A 24,145-nucleotide genomic window follows, 5' to 3' on the forward strand; every position below is an offset into this window, starting at 1 on the left:
TCTTATCCTACCCTTCTTTTACCCTAACGCCAGCCATGGTGAGTTACTTGAATTTTTCCAAATGTGATATTTCACACTATTATCCTTTCATCAATCTGTTTACTGTACTTGAAATGTCCCAAACTTTAATGCCATGTACCCTGTACCCCAACCTCAATCACACATATCCCCTAAGATCTGCCCAAGTTTACTTCATGTTTCAGTTTATAGGATCATTTTGACTTTCAATTTCAAAATTTAGGAGAATTCAATAATTCTAAATTATGTATCATAAAACTAAATTATGTATCATAAAAGTGACTTAACAGGCATGCATAGTCTTTTCCTGGTAGGAAGTTACTAGATTGTCATCTAGTTACTAGATTGTCAATCCCAGCATTCCCAGGATTTAAAGTATAATATAGTTTTAAGACATTTTGCTTGAATGAACATACTAATGGAGGATTGAATATACAAATGAAAGAATGAAAGTATGAATGAGTGAGGTCGCTGCAACTGACAAAATTGATAATGACACCGCCTGTACTTAGCTGAAATGTACTTACGTTTAAGATGCTTATGATAAAAATGCCCTTGAGTCTATCCCTGGGTTTCCTAATCTCAATCAGCCTTCCTTATTGTCTTTTTGTCATAGGTCCTGTGCTTAGTTACAAACGTAAGGCAGACACTAAGTAGGTCTTTTTGAAGGATCCTCAAGTATAAACATTGGTCAAAATTTAAGGATAATACCACAAGGAGTTCAGGAAGAAGGGTTTACTTATCACTTTACAGTTTATCTTTAAATATATAGGAAATGCACTTCAATTCTCAGATCATCTTGGAGTTTTAAAATATGTATGTTTTACATTTTCTTGAATAGATGCTGACCAGAGCATAGTTCATTTTTTTTTTCTTAAAAATATGTGTCAAGGAATTTGTATATGTATACATACATATATATATGTGTGTGTGTGTGTGTGTGTGTGTGTGTGTGTACCGAATGCACTTATTTGGCAGTTCTTATATCTTTTTTTTTTTTTTTTTTAGGCAAGGAAATGATATACACCTTTTTGTGGCCCTAGTTCCTAGCACAGTTCTTAATACACGGTGGATCCTTAGTTTCAAATTGAACTGAAATGAATTGCTTATACTAAGTTAGTAAGACTAGCCTTAGATTCCCTGAACTAAGTTTCTTTATTATCATAAGAAACACCAAGAATTATTTTTTGTTTGTTTGCTTTAATTGATTTCTACCTAGGCTCATTAAATTGTTTTGTACAATCAAATGTTTATACTAAAGAATTATTGGATTAAGCATTATTAATGTTATTTCTGGGTTTGAAGTTTTTCTATTGTATTATTTTCTTTTTAATTTTTTAAAAATGTATTTTATTTCTTTCATTTAAGTTTTAAAATTTTATTTATTTCTCTTTAATTAAAAGAGAGAATGCTTGGTCATTTTTGAAAAATCTTAGTCTCACTGTCTTATATTCCAACAAGTTCATCTGAGAGAGAGAAAGATGGTAGAATTATAATTGTTAGGTAGAGTCTTAACAAAAAACCCCAGGAAGCCCATGGCCAGAAAAAAAAAAAAAATCTGGTGAATAAAGAGAGTGTAGGAGTAAAATATCATAATCCAACTTTATGGGTTATGTACCTATTGTCTTAGTTTTCTTGTCTTGGGAAGTAGGGATGATTTGTTACAACAAAATACGACAGAGATGGCATGATTTATTAACAGCAGAAATTTATTTCTCAGTCCTGGAAGCTGAAAGTCCAAACTCAAGGCACCAGTGTGGTCAATCTGAGAATTTTTTTCCAAGTTTCATAACTGGAGCCTTGTTGTATCCTCCTCACATAGTAGAGGGGGAAGTGGTCACTCTGGGGCTTCTCTCCTAAGAGCACTAATCCTATATATGAGGGTTCTGACTTCATGACCTAACCACCTCTGAAAGTCCCCACCTAACGTCATCATCTTTGAATTTTGAAGGAATGCATTCATACCATGGTAACTGTGAGGGCTTGGAAACTTATTGTTTGTATATGTAACATTAACTATACCCCTCAATTATCCTCCAGATTGGAGTCCTGGGCATAGAGATGACAACTTATAAATGGTTTGCCATAAATGCATCAATTGTTGTTATTCAGTCGCTCAGTCATGTCCAACATTTAGTGACGCCATGGACTGCAGCATGCCAATCTTCACTGTCCTTCACCATCTCCTAGAGCTTGCTCAAACTCACGTCCATTAAGTCAGTGATGCCATCCAACAATCTCATCCTCTGTTGTCCCCTTCTACTCCTGCATCAGATCTTTCTCAGCATCAGTGTCTTTTGTAATGAGTGACCTGCTCACATCAGGTGGCCAAATTATTGGAGCTGCAGCTTCAGGATCAGTCCTTCTAATGCATATTTGGACTGATTTCCTTTAGGATAGACTGATTTGATTTCCTTGTACTCCAAGGGACTCTCAAGTCTTCTCCAACATCACAGTTCAAAAGCATCAATTCTTCAGTACTCAGACTTCTTTATGGTCCAACTTTCTCATCCATGCATGACTACTGGAAAAACCGTAGCCTTGACTAGACAGACCTTTGTTGGTAAAGTAATGTCTCTGCTTTGCTCACTCGGGTTATCATAGCTTTTCTTCCAGGGAGCAAGTGTCTTTTAATTTCATGACTGCAGTCACCATCTGCAGTGATGTTGGAGCCCCACCCCACCAAAAAAAAATAATAATAATAAATTTTCTCACTGTTTCCACTGTTTCCATAAAGTAATATATATTTGCCATGAAGTAATGGGACAGGATGCCATGACCTTAGTTTTTTGAATGTAAGCTTTAAGCCAACTTTTTCACTCTCCTCTTTCACTTTCATCAAGACTCTTTAGTTCCTCTTCACTTTCTGCCATAAGGGTGGTGTCATCTCCATATCTAAGGTTACTAATATTTCTCCGAGCAATCTTGATTCCAGCTTGTGCTTCATCCAGCCCAGCATTTCTCATGATGTACTCTGCATATATAAGTTAAATAAGCAGGGCTGTGTATTCTTACAGCCTTTCAGTACTCTTTTTCCTATTTGGAAACACTCTGTTGTTCCCTGTCCAGTTCTAACTGTTGCGTTCTGACCTGCATACAGATTTCTCAAGAGGCAGGTTAGGTGGTCTGGTATTCACATCTCTTTCAGAATTTTCCACAGTTTGTTATGATCCAGACAGTCAAATGCTTTGGCATAGCCAATAAGGCAGAAAGAGATGTTTTTCTGGAACTCTCTTGCTTTTTCAATGATCCAGCAGATGTTGGCAATTTGATCTCTGGTTCCCCTGCCTTTTTTAAATCCAGCTTGAACATCTGGAAGTTCCTGATGCAAGTATTGTTGAAGCCTGGCTTGGAGAATTTTGAGCATTACTTTACTAGCATTGAGATGAGTGCAACTGTGTGGTAGTTTGAACATTCTTTGGCATTTCCTTTTTTGGGGATTGGAATGAAAATTGACCTTTTCCAGTCCTGTGGCTACTGCTGAGTTTTCCAAATTTGCTGGCATATTGAGTGCAACACTTTAACAGCATCATCTTTCAGGATTTGACAGATATCTCTAGTCTTTCCCATTCTATTGTTTTCCTCTATTTCTTTGCATTGTTCACTTAGGAAGACTTTCTTATTTCTCCTTTCTATTATTTGGAACTCTGCATTCAGATGGGTATATCTTTCTTTTTCTCCTTTGCCTTTCACTTCCCTTCTTTTCTCAGCTATTTGTGAGGCCTCCTCAGACAGCCGTTTTGCCTTTTTGCATTTCTTGTTATTGGGTGCCGGGGTCCAGCCCCGGTGGATCCAGGGAATTCGAAGGGTGGACGGCGTTGGCGTGGAAAGACTTGTTTATTTATTAATATAAGATTAGATTAAGAAACTATAGTGCAGTAGGAAGATTAAGTGGAGAAAGAGGGCTGAATAGCTTGGTTTACGCGGAAGACCAATAAAATTCCAGACAAGGAATTTGCACCATCTACGTTGGGCCACCGGCGCCCGCTTGAATATCTAAGGGTGCCTCGCCTTAAGCTCCCTTTCACGCGGGTCTTAATAACCAGGGCAAATAAGTAGACCTGGCGAGCCTCCGCGCCCCAGATGGAAATTCAGCCTGAAATTAAAGTAAAGAGCAGAGGGAAGAAAAGGGAGAGAAAAAGAGAGAGAGAGAGAGACACGGGGGGAGCCAGATTCCCAAGGATCCAGGCCGAGACTAGTCCGAGAAACTGGTCCGAGAATCTGGTCCATCCTTTATTGTTCAGAAGGCCTTTTATACTTTTGATAAAACATGGAGATCAATGGGTAACACAAAGTTATGCAGCGTTAGCAGTCCAGACTCTTATCAAAACCAGGCTTTTTTCTCTGCATACCTAATTGTATACACAAGTCTTAGGTAATTTACATCATCTTCCAGCCAAAAGGGCCAATTAACATTTTACAGCCTTTTTTCTGATAAGGGTTTGTCAACCACAAGACTTATTTGTGTTGATCTTCCGAAGGTCTGGTGCCACTCTCAGAAAGCACTAAATAAAGTTACATTCTTACACAGCAAGAATACAGCAACTTATAACAAGTAGAGGGAGTACAGTGATTTACAGCAAAAGAGAAGCAATTAACTCAAAAGTCTAGTGTTGCTAACATCAAAACTACTATGTATCTTTTTCTACATCCTGCTTACATTAACATCCTTCCAGGTGCCTAAAAGATAAAGAATAAGGAGGTCTGGCAGCAATCCTTGAGTCAACAGTGAAAACCCTCTACCAATATAATTTTTAACTCTTTAGAAAAGGCTCTGTATCTTTAAGATGTCTCTCGCGGTTGGGGGGCTGTAAGCAATTCACAAGCTGTAAGAGGTCTGGGGAACCTGTTAGGCAGGCTAGAGAGCTATCAGAGGGGTTTAACTGAAACATCCCTTTCAAATGCAGAAGACTAAAACCCTGAATTGACTTTTTTCCAGAGAATATCAGAAAAGCAGAAAAGCAGAGCACAAAAGCCGGCAGATTTTTGCTGGGGTACATGCTTAGGAATTTCCAGAGGGGTCCCTGAAGTCTGAGCACGCCTTGTGTATGTCAGCTTCCTTCCTCATGACCTTGTCACGGGCGGGATTCCTCACACTGGCTTCCGGCAATGGGGGATGGTTTGATCATCACCTCCAGTACATTATCACAAACCCCCATTCATAGCTCTTCAGGGTGTCTATCAGATCAATCTCTTGAATCTGTTTGTCACTTCTGTTGTATAATCATAAGGTCACACCTGAATGGCCAAGTGGTTTTCCATACTTTCTTCAATCTAGTCTGAATTTGGCAATAAGGAGTTCATGATCTGAGCCACAGTCAGCTTCTGGTCTTGTTTTTGCTGACTGTAAAGAGCTTCTCCATCTTTGACTGCAAAGATTATAATCAGTTTGATTTAGGTATTGACCATCTGGTGATGTCCATGTGTAGAGTCATCTCTTGTGTTGTTGGAAGAGAGTGTTTGCTATGACCAGTGTGTTCTCTTGGGAAAACTCTGTTAGCCTTTGCCCTGCTTCATTTTGTATTCCAAGGCCAAACTTGCCTGTTTCAGTCCAGGTATCTCTTGACTTCCTACTTTAGCATTCCATTCCCCTATGATGAAAAGGACATCTTTTTTTGCTGTTAGTTCTAGAAGGTCTTGTAGGTCTTCATAGAACCATTCAACTTCAGCTTCTTTGTCATTAGTTTTTGGGGCACAGACTTAGATTACTCTGATGTTGAATGGTTTGCCCTGGAAACAATCGGAGTTCATCAATACAACCATAAAAATATCTCCAAATTAATGAAATGTCAAATAGCATCATATTTAGAATCAAAGAAAAGCACATTTTTTTTTTTATCAGTTCAGTTCACTTCAGTCATTCAGTCATGTCCAACTCTTTGCGACCCCATGAACCGCAGCACGCCGGGCCTCCCTGTCCATCACCAACTCCGAGTTTACCCAGACTCAAGTCAGTGATGCCATCTGACCATCTCATCCTCTGTCATCCCCTTCTCCTCCTGCCTTCAGTCTTTCCCAACATCAGGGTCTTTTCAAATGAGTCAGCTCTTCGCATCAGGTGGCCAAAATATTGGTTTCTACTTCAACATCAGTCCTTCCAGAGAACATCCAGGACTGATCTCCTTTAGGATGGACTGGTTGGATCTCCTTGCAGTCCAATGGACTCTCAAGAGTCTTCTCCAACACCACAGTTCAAAAGCATCAATTCTTCTGTTTTTTTAATCACAGAGTTCCTAATTCTATTAAGCACACTAAGGTGTTCAATAATTTTTAAGGTGAAATATGATTAAAAATTGAGTAATTTTGTGTTTTGAATGAGTACCTCTATTGCTATATGGTATATCAAAACAGTGTATTATTTAATTACTTACTGGCAGCAAGATATTCTTCTACACCAGCCCTATGCAAAATGCTAAACTTCAGCTGTCTTTTCTTTGAGCAGCATTCTCAATTTTTTATTAAATGATCACATCTAATCTGAAGCTTTTCAATGTCAATGTTTTCACATTGTGATAAGACACTTTACACATTTATTATTGCAAATATGTCCTTCATTTCTTTGTGTTGGAGCTATAGCTTTCCTTCTCAAAATCTGTTTAAATTTTGGTCTCATTTGTCTGAGATCCTTGAGGGTGAAACAGAGTTTAACTCACAAGGTCTTTTTCAGCTGCATGATTCTGTATTTCACGACCTTTGTAAGCCCGTTGCTAAGGTAATGAGATTCCCAAGAGTGTTCTTAACATTAAGAATCAGCAAAACTGCAAGTTTTACAGATCACTTTCTTTTAACTTACACAGTTCCTCTGTGAAATATTTGAATTACAGTGTCAACTGTTGTCAGGTCAGAGATTGATCAATGAGAATTTCCATGTCACTTGAAGGCCAGATGTTAGTTTTTGGCTGGAAATGTTGTTGAATTTAAAATTAGAGTTTATTACTTTAGGCATCAAGGATCAAAGTTTCTTGATTACTAAAACAAGATATTGAAATATTCCTGCTCTACAAATTTCAAGCACTGTCATTTAAACCTTTGTTTTCTATTTTGTTCTCAACTCACCACAGGAGAGCCTTCCCAAGTGCTCAGCTTATATTTCATCTGACCCCTCATCCTCATTTATTTCAACCCTTCTTCTCCAGCTTCTGATTTCTTTGCCTCCACAGGAGGGAAGAAAAAGAGCAGAATCAGGTGCTACTTCACGGGTGCCTACCTCTGACTCTGGGAATGGATACTTATTCTGTTCCTTCCTTCCAAACTTGTTTGTGAATGATGCACAGTGTTTAGCTGACTCCCAGTGGAGGAGACGCTTGTTAGAGAAATCTCAACCCCACTTTATATTCTAAGAAACAAAGTGTCATAAGATAATAAAATCAAGAATCAGTATGATGCAAACTAAATTATTTTTGTGTTGCACTGAGATTTCAATGTAAGCTGTATTCTATAAATCAGGGACAGTGCAGGTAACAAATGACACTTTCTCACTGGCTGTGTGTGGGTCGAGCTTAAAACCAAGAGGTTATACCGTATCCATGGCTAGTGACAACAGAGAGCTATTATCACCTTTCAGAATGATAATCATAGCACTGAAGATCACTGTGGGGAGAGGGCAGCATGACAAAAGTGTGGTTTTCAGTATAGGAACAGAGCTATCCCATGGTGATCAGGCAGAGAAGGTGGGAGAAAATACCCCTATTGCCCAACCTTCTCATCCTTTCTCATGCCAGTGGTCCGACTGCTTATTACACATACAGAAAGTCGAGTGGTATAGGAGCCTATCTGTCTTGGGTCCATGTGGGTCAGCCTTTAATCCCACCCTACAGAGGCAAGACTAAGGGAAGAAATGGGTAAAGAATGGTTCTTGAGAGGTAAACAAAATATTCAGCACAAATTTCCTATAATTATAAGACAACTATAAAATTTAAATTATTCCAAAGTCACAACAGTAATGTATCATTCTGTGACTTCCTGTATGTATAGGTCCCTATAACTATGACAATATGTAATTGTTTATATGGTTTACAGATAGGACCATGTACTTTTATATACTAATTTTTAATTACCTTCCTTCTTTCTTTATATATTACACAACCATTCTTGACCTTTAGTCTCGAGAAAGAGCATAATGCTTAAGAATTCATATCATGGAACCATACCATCTGGGTTCAAATCATAGGTTTACTACTTAAAATGTGTATGACTCTAGGCAAGTTACTTACCTCATTGGGTCTGCATAGGGTAGTGTCAAGGTTAAATATAACAAATGCTTAGAACTTTGCCTAACACATAAATGAATTATAAATGTTTGTCATCACTATGTATACAGACGTGCAAAGTTATGAATAAAATATCATGAGAAGAGACAAATGAGTAAATAATTATAGTAAAATACATGGATTGATGTAAGTATCCCTAAGGCTTATTGTTGTTCAGTCTTTCAGTCATGTCCAACTCTTTGCGATCCCATGGACTGTAGCATACCAGACTTCCCTGTCCTTCACCATCACCGAGAGCTTGCTCAAACTCATGTCCGTTGTGTCAGTGATGCCATCCAACTATCTTGTCTTCTGTTGCCCCCTTCTCCTCCTGCCTTCAATCTTTCCCAACATCAGGGCCTTTGTAATAAGTCAGCTCTGCACATCAGGTGGCCAAATATTGGAGCTTCAGCTTCAGTGTCAGTCCTTCTAATGCATATTCAGGACCAATTAGCTTTAGGATTGACTGGTTTGATCTCCTTGCTGTCCAAGGGACTCTCAAGAGTCTTCTCCAACATCACACTTCAAAAGCATCAGTTCTTCAGTACTCAGCCTTCTTTATATCCAACTCTCACATCCAAACATGACTACTGGAAAAACCATAGCTTGGACTATATGGACATTTGTTGGCAAAGTAATGGCTCTGCTTTTTAATATGTTATCAAGGAGCTTCTTCCAAGGGGCAAGAGTCTTTTAATTTCATTACTGCAGTAACCATATACAATGATTTTGGAGCCCAAGAAAATAAAGTCTCTCCCTGTTCCCATTGTTTCCCCATCTGTTTGCTATGAAGTGATGGCACCTGATGCCATGATCTTTGTTTGCTGAATGTGAGTTTAAAGCCAGTTTTTTCACTGTCCTCTTTCATGTTCATCAATAGGCTCTTTAGTTCGTCTTCACTTACTGCCATAAGGCTGGTGTCATCTGCATATGTGAGGTTACTGATATTTCTCTGGCAATTTTGATTCCAACTTGTGCTTCATCCAGCCTGGCATTTCACATGATGTACTCTGCATAAAAATTAAATAAGCAGGGTGAGAAATTACAGCCTTGACATACTCCTTTCACAATATTGAAGTAGTCTGTTTTTCCATGTCTGGTTCTAACTATTGCTTCTTGACCTGAATACAGGTTTCTCAGGAGGCAGGTAAGGTGGTCTGGTATTCCTATCTCTTTAAAATTTTTCTACAGTTTGTTGTGATCCACAGAGTCAATAGCTTTAACATAGTCAATGAAGCAGAAATGGATGTTTTTGCTTTGTTTTGTTTTCTGGAATTCTCTAGCTTTTTCCATGATCCAGTGGATATTGGCCTATAGAACTGCAAAGAAAGGAGTAAGTGACTAGAGTTACAAATTCAGGTCAATCTGTATGAAAGAGGTATCAGTTCAGTTCCATCGCTCAGTCGTGTCCGACTATTTGCGACCCCATGAATCACAGCATGCTAGGCTTCCCTGTCCATCATCAACTCCTGGAGTTCACTCAAACTCATGTCCATTGTGTCAGTGATGCCATCCAGCCATCTCATCCTCTGTTTCCTGTCAGTAATGCCTAACATGGCTCCCCCTTCTCCTCCTGCCCCCAATCCCTCCCAGCATCAGAGTCTTTTCCAGTGAGTCAAACCTTCGCATGAGGTGGCCAAAGTATTGGAGCTTCAGCTCTAGCATCAGTCCTTCCAATGAACACCCAGGACTGATCTCCTTTAGAATGAACTGGTTGGACCTCCTTGCAGTCCAAAGGACTCTCAAGAGTCTTGTCCAACACCACAGTTCAAAAGCATCAATTCTTTGGCGCTCAGCTTTCTTCACAGTCCAACTCTCACATCTATACATGACCACAGGAAAAACCATAGCCTTGACTAGACGGACCTTTGTTGTCAAAGTAATAACTCTGCTTTTGAATATGCTATCTAGGTTGGTCATAACTTTCCTTCCAAGGAGTAAGCGTCTTTTAATTTCATGGCTGCAATCACCATCTGCAGTGATTTTGGAACCCCAAAAACAAAGTCTGACACTGTTTCCCCATCTATTTCCCATGAAGTAATGGAACCAGATGCCATGATCTTAGTTTTCTGAATGTTGAGCTTTAAGCCAACTTTTTCACCCTCCTCTTTCACTTTCAACAAGAAGTTTTTTAGTTCCTCTTCGCTTTCAGCCATAAGAGTGGTGTCATCTGCATATCTGAGGTTATTGATATTTCTCCTGGCAATCTTGATTCTAGCTTGTGCTTCTTCCAAGCCAGCGTTTCTCATGATGTACTCTGCATATAAGTTAAATAAGCAGGGTGACAATATACAGCCTTGACGTACTCCTTTTCCAATTTGGAACCAGTCTATTGTTCCATGTCCAGTTCTAACTGTTGTGTTCTGACCTGCACACAAATTTCTCAAGAGGCAGGTCAGGTGGTCTGGTATGCCCAAAGAAAGGCAATGCCAAAGAATGCGCAAACTACCACACAATTGCAATCATCTCACACCCTAGGAAAGTAATGCTCAAAATTCTCCAAGCCAGGCTTCAGCAATACATGAACCGTGAACTTCCAGATGTTCAAGCTGGTTTTAGAAAAGGCAGAGGAACCAGAGATCAAATTGCCAACACCTGCTGGATCATTGAAAAAGCAAGAGAGTTCCAGAAAAACATCTATTTCTGCTTTATTGACTATGCCAAAGCCTTTGACTGTGTGGATCACAATAAACTGTGGAAGATTCTGAAAGAGGTATAGTTAGCCCTTAAAAGATGCATAGGAATTTCCCCAGATGTTACTCTCTGGGACATTTCTTCTGTCCTGGATGAGACATCTTCCCTAAGAGCATGTTGACGTGAAAATGTCCTGACATGCCTGACGCTTAGGTAGTTAGTAGGAAAATGGTTGCAGACCAAAAGGAAGAGACAGGAAAGGTTTAAAACACGAGGACTCCCATAGTATAGAATTTGAAGAGATATGGATAGTTTAAAAATTATCCTGGTGCCATAAAGGTGGTTTGGTGTGTTGAAATATTCAAGACAAGAACCTCTCTTAAAATTAATGTTGCTTTTTTTTTTTTTTTTTCCTGTTCCAGTACTGGAAGCAATTTTCTTTCCTTAATTATTCCTGTGCCTGGCTAACAGTATTCTCTCCATCCTTTCTCTCAAGCAGTATTGAATGATGACAGCATTTGGTCATTGGAGTCAGGTAGATGTTGAGTGGAAACTTACTTGACTTGAACTATTTCTACATATCTGACCTTGGTCAGCTTCTCAGAACCTCATTTTTTCACCCATTAAGGTAGAATAAATAGGGTCTTCCTCTCAGTGTTATAATAAGTGATACATGAGTTAAAGAGGATAAGTATTTATCAAATCTGTCAAATTATAATCTCTCAATAATGGGAACTAATAATCTTATCTTCCTGGGACCTTAAACAGCCTAATCCCTTAATCTTTTTACTGACTGCTTGCCAGTTTTAAGTTACTTATTAAAGCTTTGCATACATGTGTGCAATGTCACCTCAGTAGTGTCTGATTTTGTGCAATTCTACGGATGGTAACCCACCAGGTTCCTCTGTCCATGGGATTCTCCAGACAAGGTTACTTGAGTGGGTTGCTATACCTTCCTGCAGGGGATCTTCCCAACCCAGGGATTGAACTCACTTATCTTATGTCTCCTGCATTGGCAGGTCAGTTCTTTACTGCTAGCACTACCTGGGAAGCCCCATCTTAGCTTTGAGTCTCTAGAAAACAAAGGCTGTGATGAAGCTTATAGACTAAAATTTTATGTGGGGAGGGCAGAGTGCAATTCCAAGACAGCAAAAATGAAGGGAAAAAAGAGATATAACAGGGAAGTAGGGGGATCAAATATAAGGTCGTAAGTTACTGTGTAGCCACAGCCTCAAGAAAAACACAGTGTATAGGCCATGTGGACCTCGTGGACCAGCTGTGGTTTCAAACCACCTGTTTTGTGAGAAGACAGATGAGCAATATTTCATCTGGTCTCCTTCTCATCTTTTTTCTTGGTAGTCAAAGTTTATCCCTCAGACATTAAATGGTCCACAGTTACAAGTGGCACTGTAGCACCTTAGAGAAGCTGTTGAGGAAGACCAAGTTTCTGGCAATTTTGTGGGATCAAATCTGGATCCTGGACCTACTACAATTTTTCTGCAATAAACAAAATAAAGATGACTATACCAATGGTTGCTCCATGCCTCAAACCTGTAAGGGGCTGACACAACTGATTAAGCTGCCCTAGAATGGCCAGTGTAGTTTCTTCAGGCTGGCCTGCATGTCTTTTCAATATGTCCCCATCATTCTTTAAAGATTTCTTTTTACACAAGGTGTTCCAGTTTTGTCCTGTATGTTTCCTTGACTACTGCTGGAAGCAGTTTCCTGATTCCCGTTAGTGAAGAATGGTATTCAGACACCAGGATGTGAGCACTCATGTCCTTGATGTTATAAGTACTTATTGTTTGTAGGACTCTCAGTGGATGGGGCTAGACAATATCTGTGGATGCATATATGTGCATATGTGTGATGTTTGGTATAATACAGGCACATTCATCTCTATCTGTGTACATCTATATTTTAAACATGAATTAACATCAGTTTCTCCAATTTTAGTTCGTCCACTCAGAATTCTTTGTAGCCTTCCAATTTTCTACATCGCCTTCTGGATAGTGAGAAGTCTAGCTACCTTATCCTCAATACATTCATGATTTGTACAGTCCCCTCATATATACCTGATCTTACAAATTTACTGGCTGCTTCCTTGGCCTTGCTTCTACTTGTTTGGCCTCTAGCCCCATTATCACTTGCTTGACCTCACTATCGCCTCATCTCTTGTTGCCACTGTCATTGTCTCTGCTATAGGATGAATATTTGTGCTTCTAAAATTCACGTGTTGAAACCTAATCCTCAATGTGATGATATTTGTACATGGGGCCTTTAGGAGGTGACTAAGTGATGAGAGTGGGCCCCAGATAAATGGAATTAGTACCCTAGGAGCTCCCTAGCCCTTTCTACCATGTGAGGACACAGCAAAACGATATTGGTAAATCTGGAAAATGAGCCCTGTCCAGATACCAAATCTACTGACACTTTGATCTTGGACTTTTCAACCTTCAGAACTATGAGAAACAAATTTCTGTTGTTTACAAGCCATGGCAACCCACTCCAATTTTCTTGCCTGGAGAATCCCATGGACAGAGGAACCTGGTGGGCTACAGTCCATGGGGTAGCAAAAGTGTCGGGCATGACATGGCAACTAAACAACAACATTCTCTTATAATATCTTGAAAGAACTCAGACAGGCTCCTAACACCATGTAACCTCATCTAAAGAAAGAGAAAAGACTTTATCTTTTCTAATACTTCTCTTCTTTTTCCACCTAGGAAACCTCTCCTTCCTTATTCTTCCCCAGTTCACGTAGTAAAATAGCTCTAAGATAGTTTCAGGCTCACCTCTGCTGTGAAACTTCTACCTAGTTGTCAACCTCCAATTCAAGGGGCCTTTGCTGTACCTCCTTTTGCCCTCATTTAAGGACATATGCTACATCTTATTTGTCTGTATATTCCTAGTGCCTAGTCTTATTTTTGATACATATTAGAAATTAAACAAATGTTTCATAAATGGGTAATTAATGAATGAAAATTTCTTTACAGTAGCTTGGGGATTGTGGCTATAGATTCAGACAGACCTAAACTCTGCTATTGATTTTGTGAAATTGGGCAAGTTAATATCTATATCTTATTTGTTTTGACTGTTATAACAAAAAATACTGTAGACTGTGTGACTTATAAACAAGTATGAAAACTAAGTCCAAGATCAAGGTGCTGGGAAATTCAGTGTTTGATAAGAGCCCACTTCCTGTTCACAGATGGCTGTTTTTTTCCTGTGTCCTCACATGGCTAGATAGGTAAGGGACTTTTGTGAATTCCTCTTTTATAAGGGCAGAAATGCTATTTATGAAGGCTGCACCCTCATGACCTTATCACCTTCCAAAGACTCCACATCAAAGTATCATCACATCGGGGATTATGTTTCACTATATAAAGCTAGGGGGAGACAAAAACATTCAGTCTGCAGCATTATTTCTCTGAGTATTACTTAACTTCTCTGATTTTTTTTATCAGTAAATAGAGATGATAATAGTTCCATTATATTTGTTACGAAGATTAAATATTTTAAAAAGATTTTTTCATAACATCAGTACAATTTCTATGTAAAATAAATGTAGTTACTATTACTAATAACTGATTTTTGTGCAAAACTATTATAACACTCACCTGCTATATATGAATTATTTATTCAGATATTAGTCTTGCCTCAATAGAAAATAATTTCAAAGGCAATGCTATAAAATAAGTGAAAGAAAGTGAAAGTCGCTCAGTTGTGTCCAACTCTTTGGGACCTCATGGACTATACAGTCTACAGAATTCTTGAGGCCAGAATACTGGAGTGGGTAGCCTATCCCATCTACAGTGGATCTTCCTGACCCAGGAATTGAAACAGGGTCTCCTGCATTTCAGGCAGATTCTTTACCAACTGAGCTATCAGGGGGTATATGGTTATTTTTTCTTATTGTATGTTGTTTCTCAGTCTAAGAGAATATTGCAACTTCAAAATTATATCTTCATTTGAAAGTATATTATTGATTTAAAGAATATTGTTTTAAAGGAGCAAAGAAAAAAATAGTTTCAAAATAATATAGTAGAGAAAGCACCTATTCTCATTACTAGCCCAAAGATGATAGAAAACATATTTTTAAAAACACTCAAAAATCTGATGCTTAAGAAGAGAACATCTCAGTTATTATAAAGCTATAGGGGATTTCTGAGATCCATAAATATAAATAAGCATATAAATATATATATATATATATATATGGAATATAGAGACAAGCTGAGAATTTCATAAGCCAGTGCCTCTATGGGCTGCTGTTGTTATACTTTCTGCCTAAGACCATCATTCATTGGGACCAGAAACCTCCAGAGAAGAGGCCACTGGAAATCTTGAGAAAATGAGTAATTGCTACAGAAGAAAATATTTTGGCTTCAGAGCAAAATACCCAGATATAAAATGGAGTCAAATGTAGTTATCAAGAGGGAGGGATCCCCAACTCAGGGTGAAGTGTAAAAGTAGATCACCAGAGGAGATAATTTATACCTAGAAGTGTGACGTGATTCTGACATTAGAAGAAATAAGCCTGAAGTTTACAGAAGCAAGCCAATAAAATCACTTATTTGACCACTCATTCAAATAATTGCCTTCAAATAATTGCCCCCTGCACTTGTCATCGTAGGCTTGACAACCATTATGATTCATCAAATACATTTTCAAATGTGCTGGTTCAGAAGAAAGTTTAGTCTGCTACACTTGAAGCAGACTTCTGCTTATACCCAAGGAAACAGATAAAAACATTTTTTTTTAAATTGAAATGACTATGCTAGATATCCTCATAAAAATAAAGGGGGAAATTATGTCCATGAAAAAAAATAATAGGTTGCTGCTGCTGCTGCTGCTGCTGCTGCTGCTGCTGCTGCTGGTAAGTCACTTCAGTCATGTCCGCCTCTGTGTGACCCCATAGACAGCAGCCCACCAGGCTCCACCGTCCCTGGGATTCTCCAGGCAAGGACCCTGGAGTGGGTTGCCATTTCCTTCTCCGATGCATGAAAGTGAAAAGTGAAAGTGAAGTCACTGAGTTGTGTCCAACTCTCAGCGACCCCATGGACTGCAGCCTACCAGGCTCCTCCGTCCATGGGATTTTCCAGGCAAGAGTACTGGAGTGGGGTTCCATTGCCTTCTCCAAATAATAGGTTATGAAACAATAAAAAGTAACAAATCATGAAATATTCAAGAAATAGCAACATATTTTAAGTATAAATAAAAGTGTACCACCACCATAGCACATATCACCTTCTAAAATAAGACTTTTATTTATTATTATTTGTGAACTTCCAGTGGAATATACACTATTAAGAAGTAGGAATTATTATCTGTTTATTCATTGATCTATCCCACATAATACCTAGAGAGAATCTAGCACATCATAGGTCCTCAGATATTTGCTGAATAAATTGAAAGACTCAATGTGATGTGAACTATGCAAGTGAGCTTGATTGAACTACAAAGAAATCTGGCAAAATTCATACTTTGTTTGGAATTTCAACAGTTATTTAAAAAATTGTTGGAGAGGGTGGACAAAAGATAATTAAGGACATAAGTTATTTCAATTTGACAAATATATCAAATTGAATTGAATATGTTTTACTGATTTATCCACTGTGAGACCTGGATATACTTATACTGATTCTTAAAGCAATAACACTAGAAATCAGCAACAAAATGATAGCCTAGACCCATAAATTTAAAAGCACATTGAAACTGTTTATGATTTAAAGAGGAAATGAAGATGGAAACAATAAACTCTTTAGAAGTGAACAACAGCAGCAACAGAAGCTCTAAGTACAGAAGCAGTACTCAAGAAAATTTATAGACTAAAAAGCATATTTTTAAGGAAACAAGAAGGGCTGAAAATAAACTAATATAGAAACAAATCCTAAAACTTAAGCTTAAGAAGGTGGAGAAAGAATAGCAAAATAATGCAAAAGAGTTGAAGTTGAGTAGACTAGTAAATTTGACAATGTTTTATAAATATGAAGAAAAGAAAACTGGAAGACTAATCACAAATAACTTGGCATTAGGAGTAAGAAAATTAATGATTTATCTTTATAAAGATATATTTAAAGATTATATAACACAATTCTACCCCTGCTAAACTATCAACTTGGAAATTTTGGAAAATTTCACCTCTCTAACATATATGTGTGTGTGTGTATGTCTGTGTGTGTGTGATATTATGTTGTTAAATCCTCCCCAATTTTTTTAAATAGGAAAATAACCTTAGAAGATATTGAAACATTGGTCAGATATCTACCTCAAAATTATGCCAGACTCAGTCAGCTTATTTTTTTGGCAAATTCTAACACTCAGGTATCATTTTATTATACAACCTAGCTTAAAAGACTAGTGAATGCTGGAAAATTCCTAATCTTTCTTCGATATGAAGTCTATATAGAAACAGCACAACAAAAATATTTAGACCAAAGGACCAATGTCCCTATGACACAGAAAGAAATAAATATCAAATCAAATCCAGTGTATTAAAGAAATCACAATAACTATCTATGTTTTCTGCTAAGGATACAAGGGCATTCAAAAATATCTCCAAAATTATTGTTTGATTAAAAAGCATTTTATTGTTACAAAATATGCTGAGAGTGTACTGCAGTATAAGTTGCAATACTTATACAAAGCAACACTACATAGATTTTGTGAAGAGGATTTTTATATTTATGCAAATATGGATGCTTATAATAATATGTATTTTATTTATATGTGTGTGTGTGTATAATTGTAAAAGCATGAGGAAAGAACTAGAAAGATGCATGACAAATTGGTACTGGTTGATTACAGAAGAACCAGGAATGTGTGATCATTGGAGTGTCAAGAGAGATCATAACTTTATCTCAAAGTTGTTTTTTTTTTTTTAATGTTAATTTATGGGTGTTGTTTGAGGATGGCTATGTTAATGCTACCTCCTGTAACTAAAAACCAAAACAATCATCACAATAATCTACAATTAGCCTCGTAACTCCACAATGAAGGTCCTAGATGTTTGAAGTTTCCTTGAGTACATGAAAAGACACTGATGCCAGGAGAAATATCAATAACCTCAGATATGCAGATGACACCACCCTTATGGCAGAAAGTGAAGAGGAACTAAAGAGCCTCTTGATGAAAGTGAAACAGGAGAGTGAAAAAGTTGGCTTAAAGCTCAACATTCAGAAAACTAAGATCATGGCATCCAGTCCCATCACTTCATGGCAAATAGATGGGGAAACAGTGGAAACAGTGGCTAACTTTATTTTTCTGGGCTCCAAAATCACTGCAGATGGTGATTGTAGCCATGAAATTAAAAAACGCTTACTCCTTGGAAGGAAAGTTATGAGCAACCTAGACAGCTTATTAAAAAGCATTACTTTGTCAACAAAGGTCCGTCTAGTCAAGGCTATGGTTTTTTCAGCGGTCTTGTATGGATGTGAGAGTTGAACTGTGAAGAAAGCTGAGTGCCGAAGAAATGATGCCTTTGAACTGTGGTGTTGGAGAAGACTCTTGAGTGTCCCTTGGACTGCAAGGAGATCCAACCAGTCCATCCTAAAGGAGATCAGTCCTGGGTGTTCATTGAAAGGACTGATGTTGAAGCTGAAACTCCAATACTTTGGACACCTCATGCAAAGAGCTGACTCATTTGAAAAGACCCTGATGCTGGGAAAGATTGAGAGCAGGAGGAGATGGGGATGACAGAGGATGAGATGGTTGGATGGTATCACCAACTCGATGGACATGGGTTTGGGTGGACTCCGGGAGTTGGTTATGGATAGAGGCCTGGTGTGCTGCAGTTCATGAGATCACAAAGAGTCAGACACGACTGAGCAACTGAACTGAACTGAGCATATGTTGAAAGGGTGTTTTAATGTGCTCTGAGGAGAATTTTTTTCTTTCAAACTCCTTCAATTGAATTCACCCAATACACATTTGTTGAGAAATGTATCAGGGTAATCTGGAATACTAAATTGACCTCTGCTCTAAGGAGCTTTACAAGGGGTCTAGTTGGGGAAGGTAATTCAACCAACAAGTACCTGGAAGAATGGCAGATACTATGTGGAAGGAATTCACTGATTGTTCTAAGAGCACAGAGGCAGAGGATGTTACTCTGTGTTCTAGTTTCAATCTAACAATTTCCTGTATCATGTACAGGTTACAAAAATAAAAGTTTTTGAAATTCAAAGAAAGCACATATGTATGTAAATATGTATACTATATGTATATAGTATAGACAGAAAATCTGGTTATTGTTCATAATTATTCTGTTAGGAACAACCACATAAGCTCTGAAGACCTTTGATTCCCTGTCTTCAAAGTAAGAGAAAAATACTAAGTCTTCCCTAAAGATAATTACATCCTAACCATAGCAAAAGAAGATTAAGATTGGGAGAACATTTTCATCTTTTGCTCTGAAATATCCTAACTATAGAGAATGTATGTCTCTAAATTGACTATATGGATATCATATGCCTGAAACCCTTGAAATCTGACATATCATCTATTGTTACAGAAATTGAAAAAGAAAGTTGTGGTGATCCTGGTACACCCTTATATGGAATTAGGGAAGGTGATGGATTTTCTAACCGTGATGTTTTAAGGTTCGAATGCCAGTTTGGATTTGAATTAATTGGAGAGAAATCCATTGTTTGTCAAGAGAATAACCAATGGTCTGCAAACATACCCATCTGTATCTGTGAGTACCAAATGCTTTGCTTCCAGATAGCATATGTTACCCTGTCCTTGCATATAATTGCTTTTGTAATTAATTGCAAAGAACTGGAACTGTGTAATTATTTTTGAATGAGTAGCACTTTTTGGTACTCTCTTTAACAAGTGTGTTTATGCCAAACTATAAATTTCCTTGCAGATTTAAATAAAGTTAACATAGTTCATTTGGTAATTGCAAAGTATATTTTCCATATGTTCTCATAACACTTTATTGGTGGCATTTTATACTTTATAGATAGCATACTTCTTATGGAAATTATACATCTGAGCTAATTCTAATAGACTCATTTATTTTTAACGAGATAGTACCTGCTTATTTGCAATCAGGAACACTTAAAAATATTTGAAGGTTATATTCTATGTATAATGCATTAACTTATTTTTGCTTGTAGATGCTCACACTAATGCATGGTTAAGTGCCATTTATTTATATTGCACAGAATAAAATTCATTAATGTTTATGGCCTACAATATATTTGGATTAAAATAATGTATTTCTTCAAATACATTGAAGCATTTCAATTTAGCTGAAGCAAAAATATAATTTGTTTACCTGTTGATGTACTTTTAGGTTAAATTAAATTCTATCTTCATTACCAACAAATACAGCTTACCAGGTGTGAATGCAATAATTGAAAACCTGAATTTTAGTTTTCAATACAAATGGTAACATATAAGCTCATAATCATGAAAGTAAAAATAATTTTCTTGTTTAAAAATAATTTTAAAATTTTCTTGTTTTTTATCCATATCCAACTCTTGTAATAATAATGCTTTTCATTTGTGAAATCCTTTATTCCCTACAAGGGCATTAGCACAAACCTTACTTCAAAATATAACTGACGTTAAAAAAAATTAGCACTTTTCAACACCTGCATTTTATCTAAATTTTAATTTGTGCTGCGAAACACACATTTTCCTTTATTGGAAATGTTGATTCTTTAACATTTTAAAATTCTTTAGCATTTTTAAACATGTACTGAGAACTTTTTAAATGAATAGATGCCAAATATTTCCTAATATTTGAAAAATATTATGCAGAAATTTATATTGCATTTTTTAAAGGTGATAAATAAATTTCTAATAAACATAGATGTCTAATGAACATATGAGGACTCTTCAACACTTTTGCTTTTATAAGTTATGTGGGTCCCTTTTGCAACTAAACTCTGTCAGTGTAGCAGGAAATGCATTCATGGACAATAGGAAAATGAAAGTACAAGATTACATTCAAATAAAATTTCATTTGAAAAAGTAGAATTCAGGCTAGATTTGACCCACAGATGTTAGTTTCCTAATCTCTGAATTAATGATCTGTGTCTGAGGGTGCTGGTGTTTAGTCGCCAAGTCCTCTCCGACTCTTGTGACCCCATGAACTGTAACCTGCCAGGCTCCCCTCTTCATGGGATTCTCCAGGCAAAAATACTGGGGTGGGTTGCTATTTCCTTCTCCATGGGATTTCCCTGATCCAGGAATCGAACCTGGATCTCCTGCATTGCAGGTGGATTCTTTACCAACTGAACTATAGGGGAAGCTCTAAGTATATGAGGGAAGACTGACCAAATCTATCACGCTAATCTCCATTATCAGATTAAGTAGATATCTACACAATACTTTAGGCTTCCCAGGTAAAGAATCTGCCTGCTAATGTATGAAGTGCAAGAGACATGGGTTCAATCCTTGGGACAGAAAGATCCTCTGGAAAAGGAAATGGCAAGCTATTCTAGTATTCTTGCCCGGGAAATCCAATGGACAGAGGAACCTGGTCATGGAGTCGCAAAAAGTCGGACACAGAAAGTGAGCACACACACAATACAATACTTTAAACCCTTAATTATATCAAATACATTTTTTATGTAACTTCTTTTGATCTAGTGTTATACATCTATGAATTCCATGTTAATTTTATGGTAATAACTTAATATTATGCTTAGTAGCCACTTTACTTGTAAAAATTCTCATATCTATTCTTGCCTTTTTATTTTTGCCAAGTTGTGCCAACACATTAGATCAAGTTTCTAAAGAGATTATGTTAGGATTTTGATTGAAATTTAAAAGCAATTTCTATATAATTTACATATTTAATATAATGTTTTCTCATTCAGGAACATGGCATCCATGGCACCTCTTTTTTATTTGTAAAATTTCCTGTTCTCAATAAGTTTATAATTTTCTTTGTATGAGTTATTCATATTTTTGTAAGGATATTTCTAGTCCTTACCTTTTATAGTCCTGTACTTTATAACTTTATTTTTCTTCATAAACTATCTTTCAATTGCATTTTCAAATTAGCTATTGTTGGTTAAAAAAGGAAATTTTTACTTGTTACATATTTACCATATATCAGAATTCAGGGCTTAAGTCTTTTCAAAATTGCATAAAGTTTTCTCTGGATTTTCTTAAAGTTTGTTCTAGTCAGCATTATTTAAAATTAGTCTATTAAACACAATATTAGCATCTACTAAAATGATTTAAAATATTTCAATTTTTGATGTAATACCCTACATTAATAGGTTCTGCAATATTAGACAAAGGTTGTCTACTTGGAAGAATACCTAGATTTAATAATTCTGAAGTAAAGTCTTGAAATACCACTAAGCTTTAGATAATGCTGATAGAATCTTCAACTTTACTAGAAGGCAAAGCAGTGCTAATTAAAACACTGTGATATCATTCTTCTTATTAAATAAAAAGGTCAGATAATAACCGTATTCATGCTAGTAGGGGTGTTGCACTATCTAATACATTTTTGTTATATTTAAGCATAAGATAATACAGCTTTTATATACAAGAATTTAGCAAAATATTCTGAGGGCCAAAGTTCACATCCTTTGTCAATAAAGTATGGTACAAAATTGTATGAATTCAGTTTTGTTTAAAAATATGTAAGAAGAAACACTGGAAAAACATAATACTTTTTTTAAACTATGATTTCCCCTGTGTGATAGATCATTTGTTCTTATCCTTCCTCTGCTTTCTAACTTTTCTGTGTGAACCTTTAAATCAGATTTTTTTTTAAGTTAAAAAAAAAAAATCTATGGGGAAATAAAGCCTAACCTTACTATGATATGAAAATTATTATTTAGTTGTCTTTCCAATGTTAGCCACTATCGTGTGTAACTCATCTCCTTATCTGTGTTAGAAGCTATCAGAGCATTCCATGCCCATGATAGGAATCAAGTTCACCTAGTTATTACCCTTACTGCAGGTTTTCTTCAGGTTGTATCATCCTGGTAATGTTAGTACCTACATGTTATTTTTGTTTGTTTGTTTTCAATCATTATGTGAGCTTTCTATGGAAATGTCTATATTCTTCTCCAATATTTTCTGAAGTACAGAAAGTAAAACTTTGCACCATACTCTAACATAGACATGATAAATGTCAAAATAAATTGTTATTACTCTAGTTATGTTTTCGTGCATATTTAACATATAGTAATTCAAGGTACTAGTTGCCTTCCCTAATAATGTGCAAACAGTAACAATTTTTTTCTGTTTTACAAGACAGATTACATTGTTTAATATTTTTTTCAAACTTCTAATTGATTATTGTAATTATTAACAATGGCAAATTGAGATACTGTATTACTTTTGAACATTTATTATATTTTATGATTCTCCTATTTTAACAGTTCCTTGCCTCTCTAACTTTACTGCACCAATGGGAACAGTCCTTTCTCCTGATTATCCAGAAGGGTATGGAAATAATTTAAATTGCATCTGGACAATAATCTCTGATCCAGGAAGTCGAATACACCTTTCTTTCAATGACTTTGATCTGGAATCCCAGTTTGACTTCCTTGCTATTAAAGACGGGGACTCTCCAGACTCCCCAATTCTTGGAACCTTTACTGGGGCTGAAGTGCCTTCTCATCTTACTAGCAATAGTCATATACTACGGTTGGAATTTCAAGCTGACCACTCAATGTCAGGACGTGGCTTTAACATCACTTACAACAGTAAGTTTAATTTTTCTGTATAACATATTTCTATAAATTAGAACTAGAAAGGAAATCATACAAAACAGCCCTCTTGTTCCTCAGATAAGGAAATTTGAGCACACCATATGTATAATTTCTATTAGGGTCGTCTTTTAGTCCTTGATTCTAACCATATTTTAATTCATTGTGTCATTTCTCCTTTTAAGAGGCATGATATTAAGGAGATATATTTCAAATATAATTTTATATCAGCCAATATATTAACTCATTTTATGAAATCATATAAGCATAATCTGACATCTACTATACATATTTCCCTGTTACTGGTATGCAAACATATCTTCCTTCAGGATACTCATAAATCAGTAGAGAATTTTAAACAAATAATGACAACACAGAATTATAATTCCAAAGATAAAATTCACTAGACTATCAAAGTATCACAGAGAAGGAAATTACTAATTTTGGGGCAGTGGATTACTAAATTGACTTAGCAAAGCCACTGTGTGGATGGTACCTTAGTGATTAAGATCAGCTCTAAAATCAGTCTATGGAACTTCAAATCTTGGCTTT

The 24,145-nt window shown here is 36.7% G+C and overlaps 1 protein-coding gene across 3 annotated transcripts in view; it reads left to right on the top strand.

The window, feature by feature from the left end:
- CSMD3 (CUB and Sushi multiple domains 3) overlaps nt 1-24,145 on the top strand; it is a 1,381,373-nt gene that overhangs the window by 881,934 nt on the left and 475,294 nt on the right. For all 3 annotated transcript variants that reach the window (XM_068983804.1, XM_068983805.1, XM_068983806.1), the window contains 2 exons: nt 19,414-19,596; nt 23,264-23,590. In XM_068983804.1, coding sequence (XP_068839905.1) covers nt 19,414-19,596; nt 23,264-23,590 — 510 coding nt within the window. The remainder of the gene's footprint in view (nt 1-19,413; nt 19,597-23,263; nt 23,591-24,145) is intronic.

This window comes from Capricornis sumatraensis, chromosome 11 (genome assembly GCF_032405125.1).
Source record: "Capricornis sumatraensis isolate serow.1 chromosome 11, serow.2, whole genome shotgun sequence".
Lineage (NCBI taxonomy): Eukaryota > Metazoa > Chordata > Mammalia > Artiodactyla > Bovidae > Capricornis > Capricornis sumatraensis.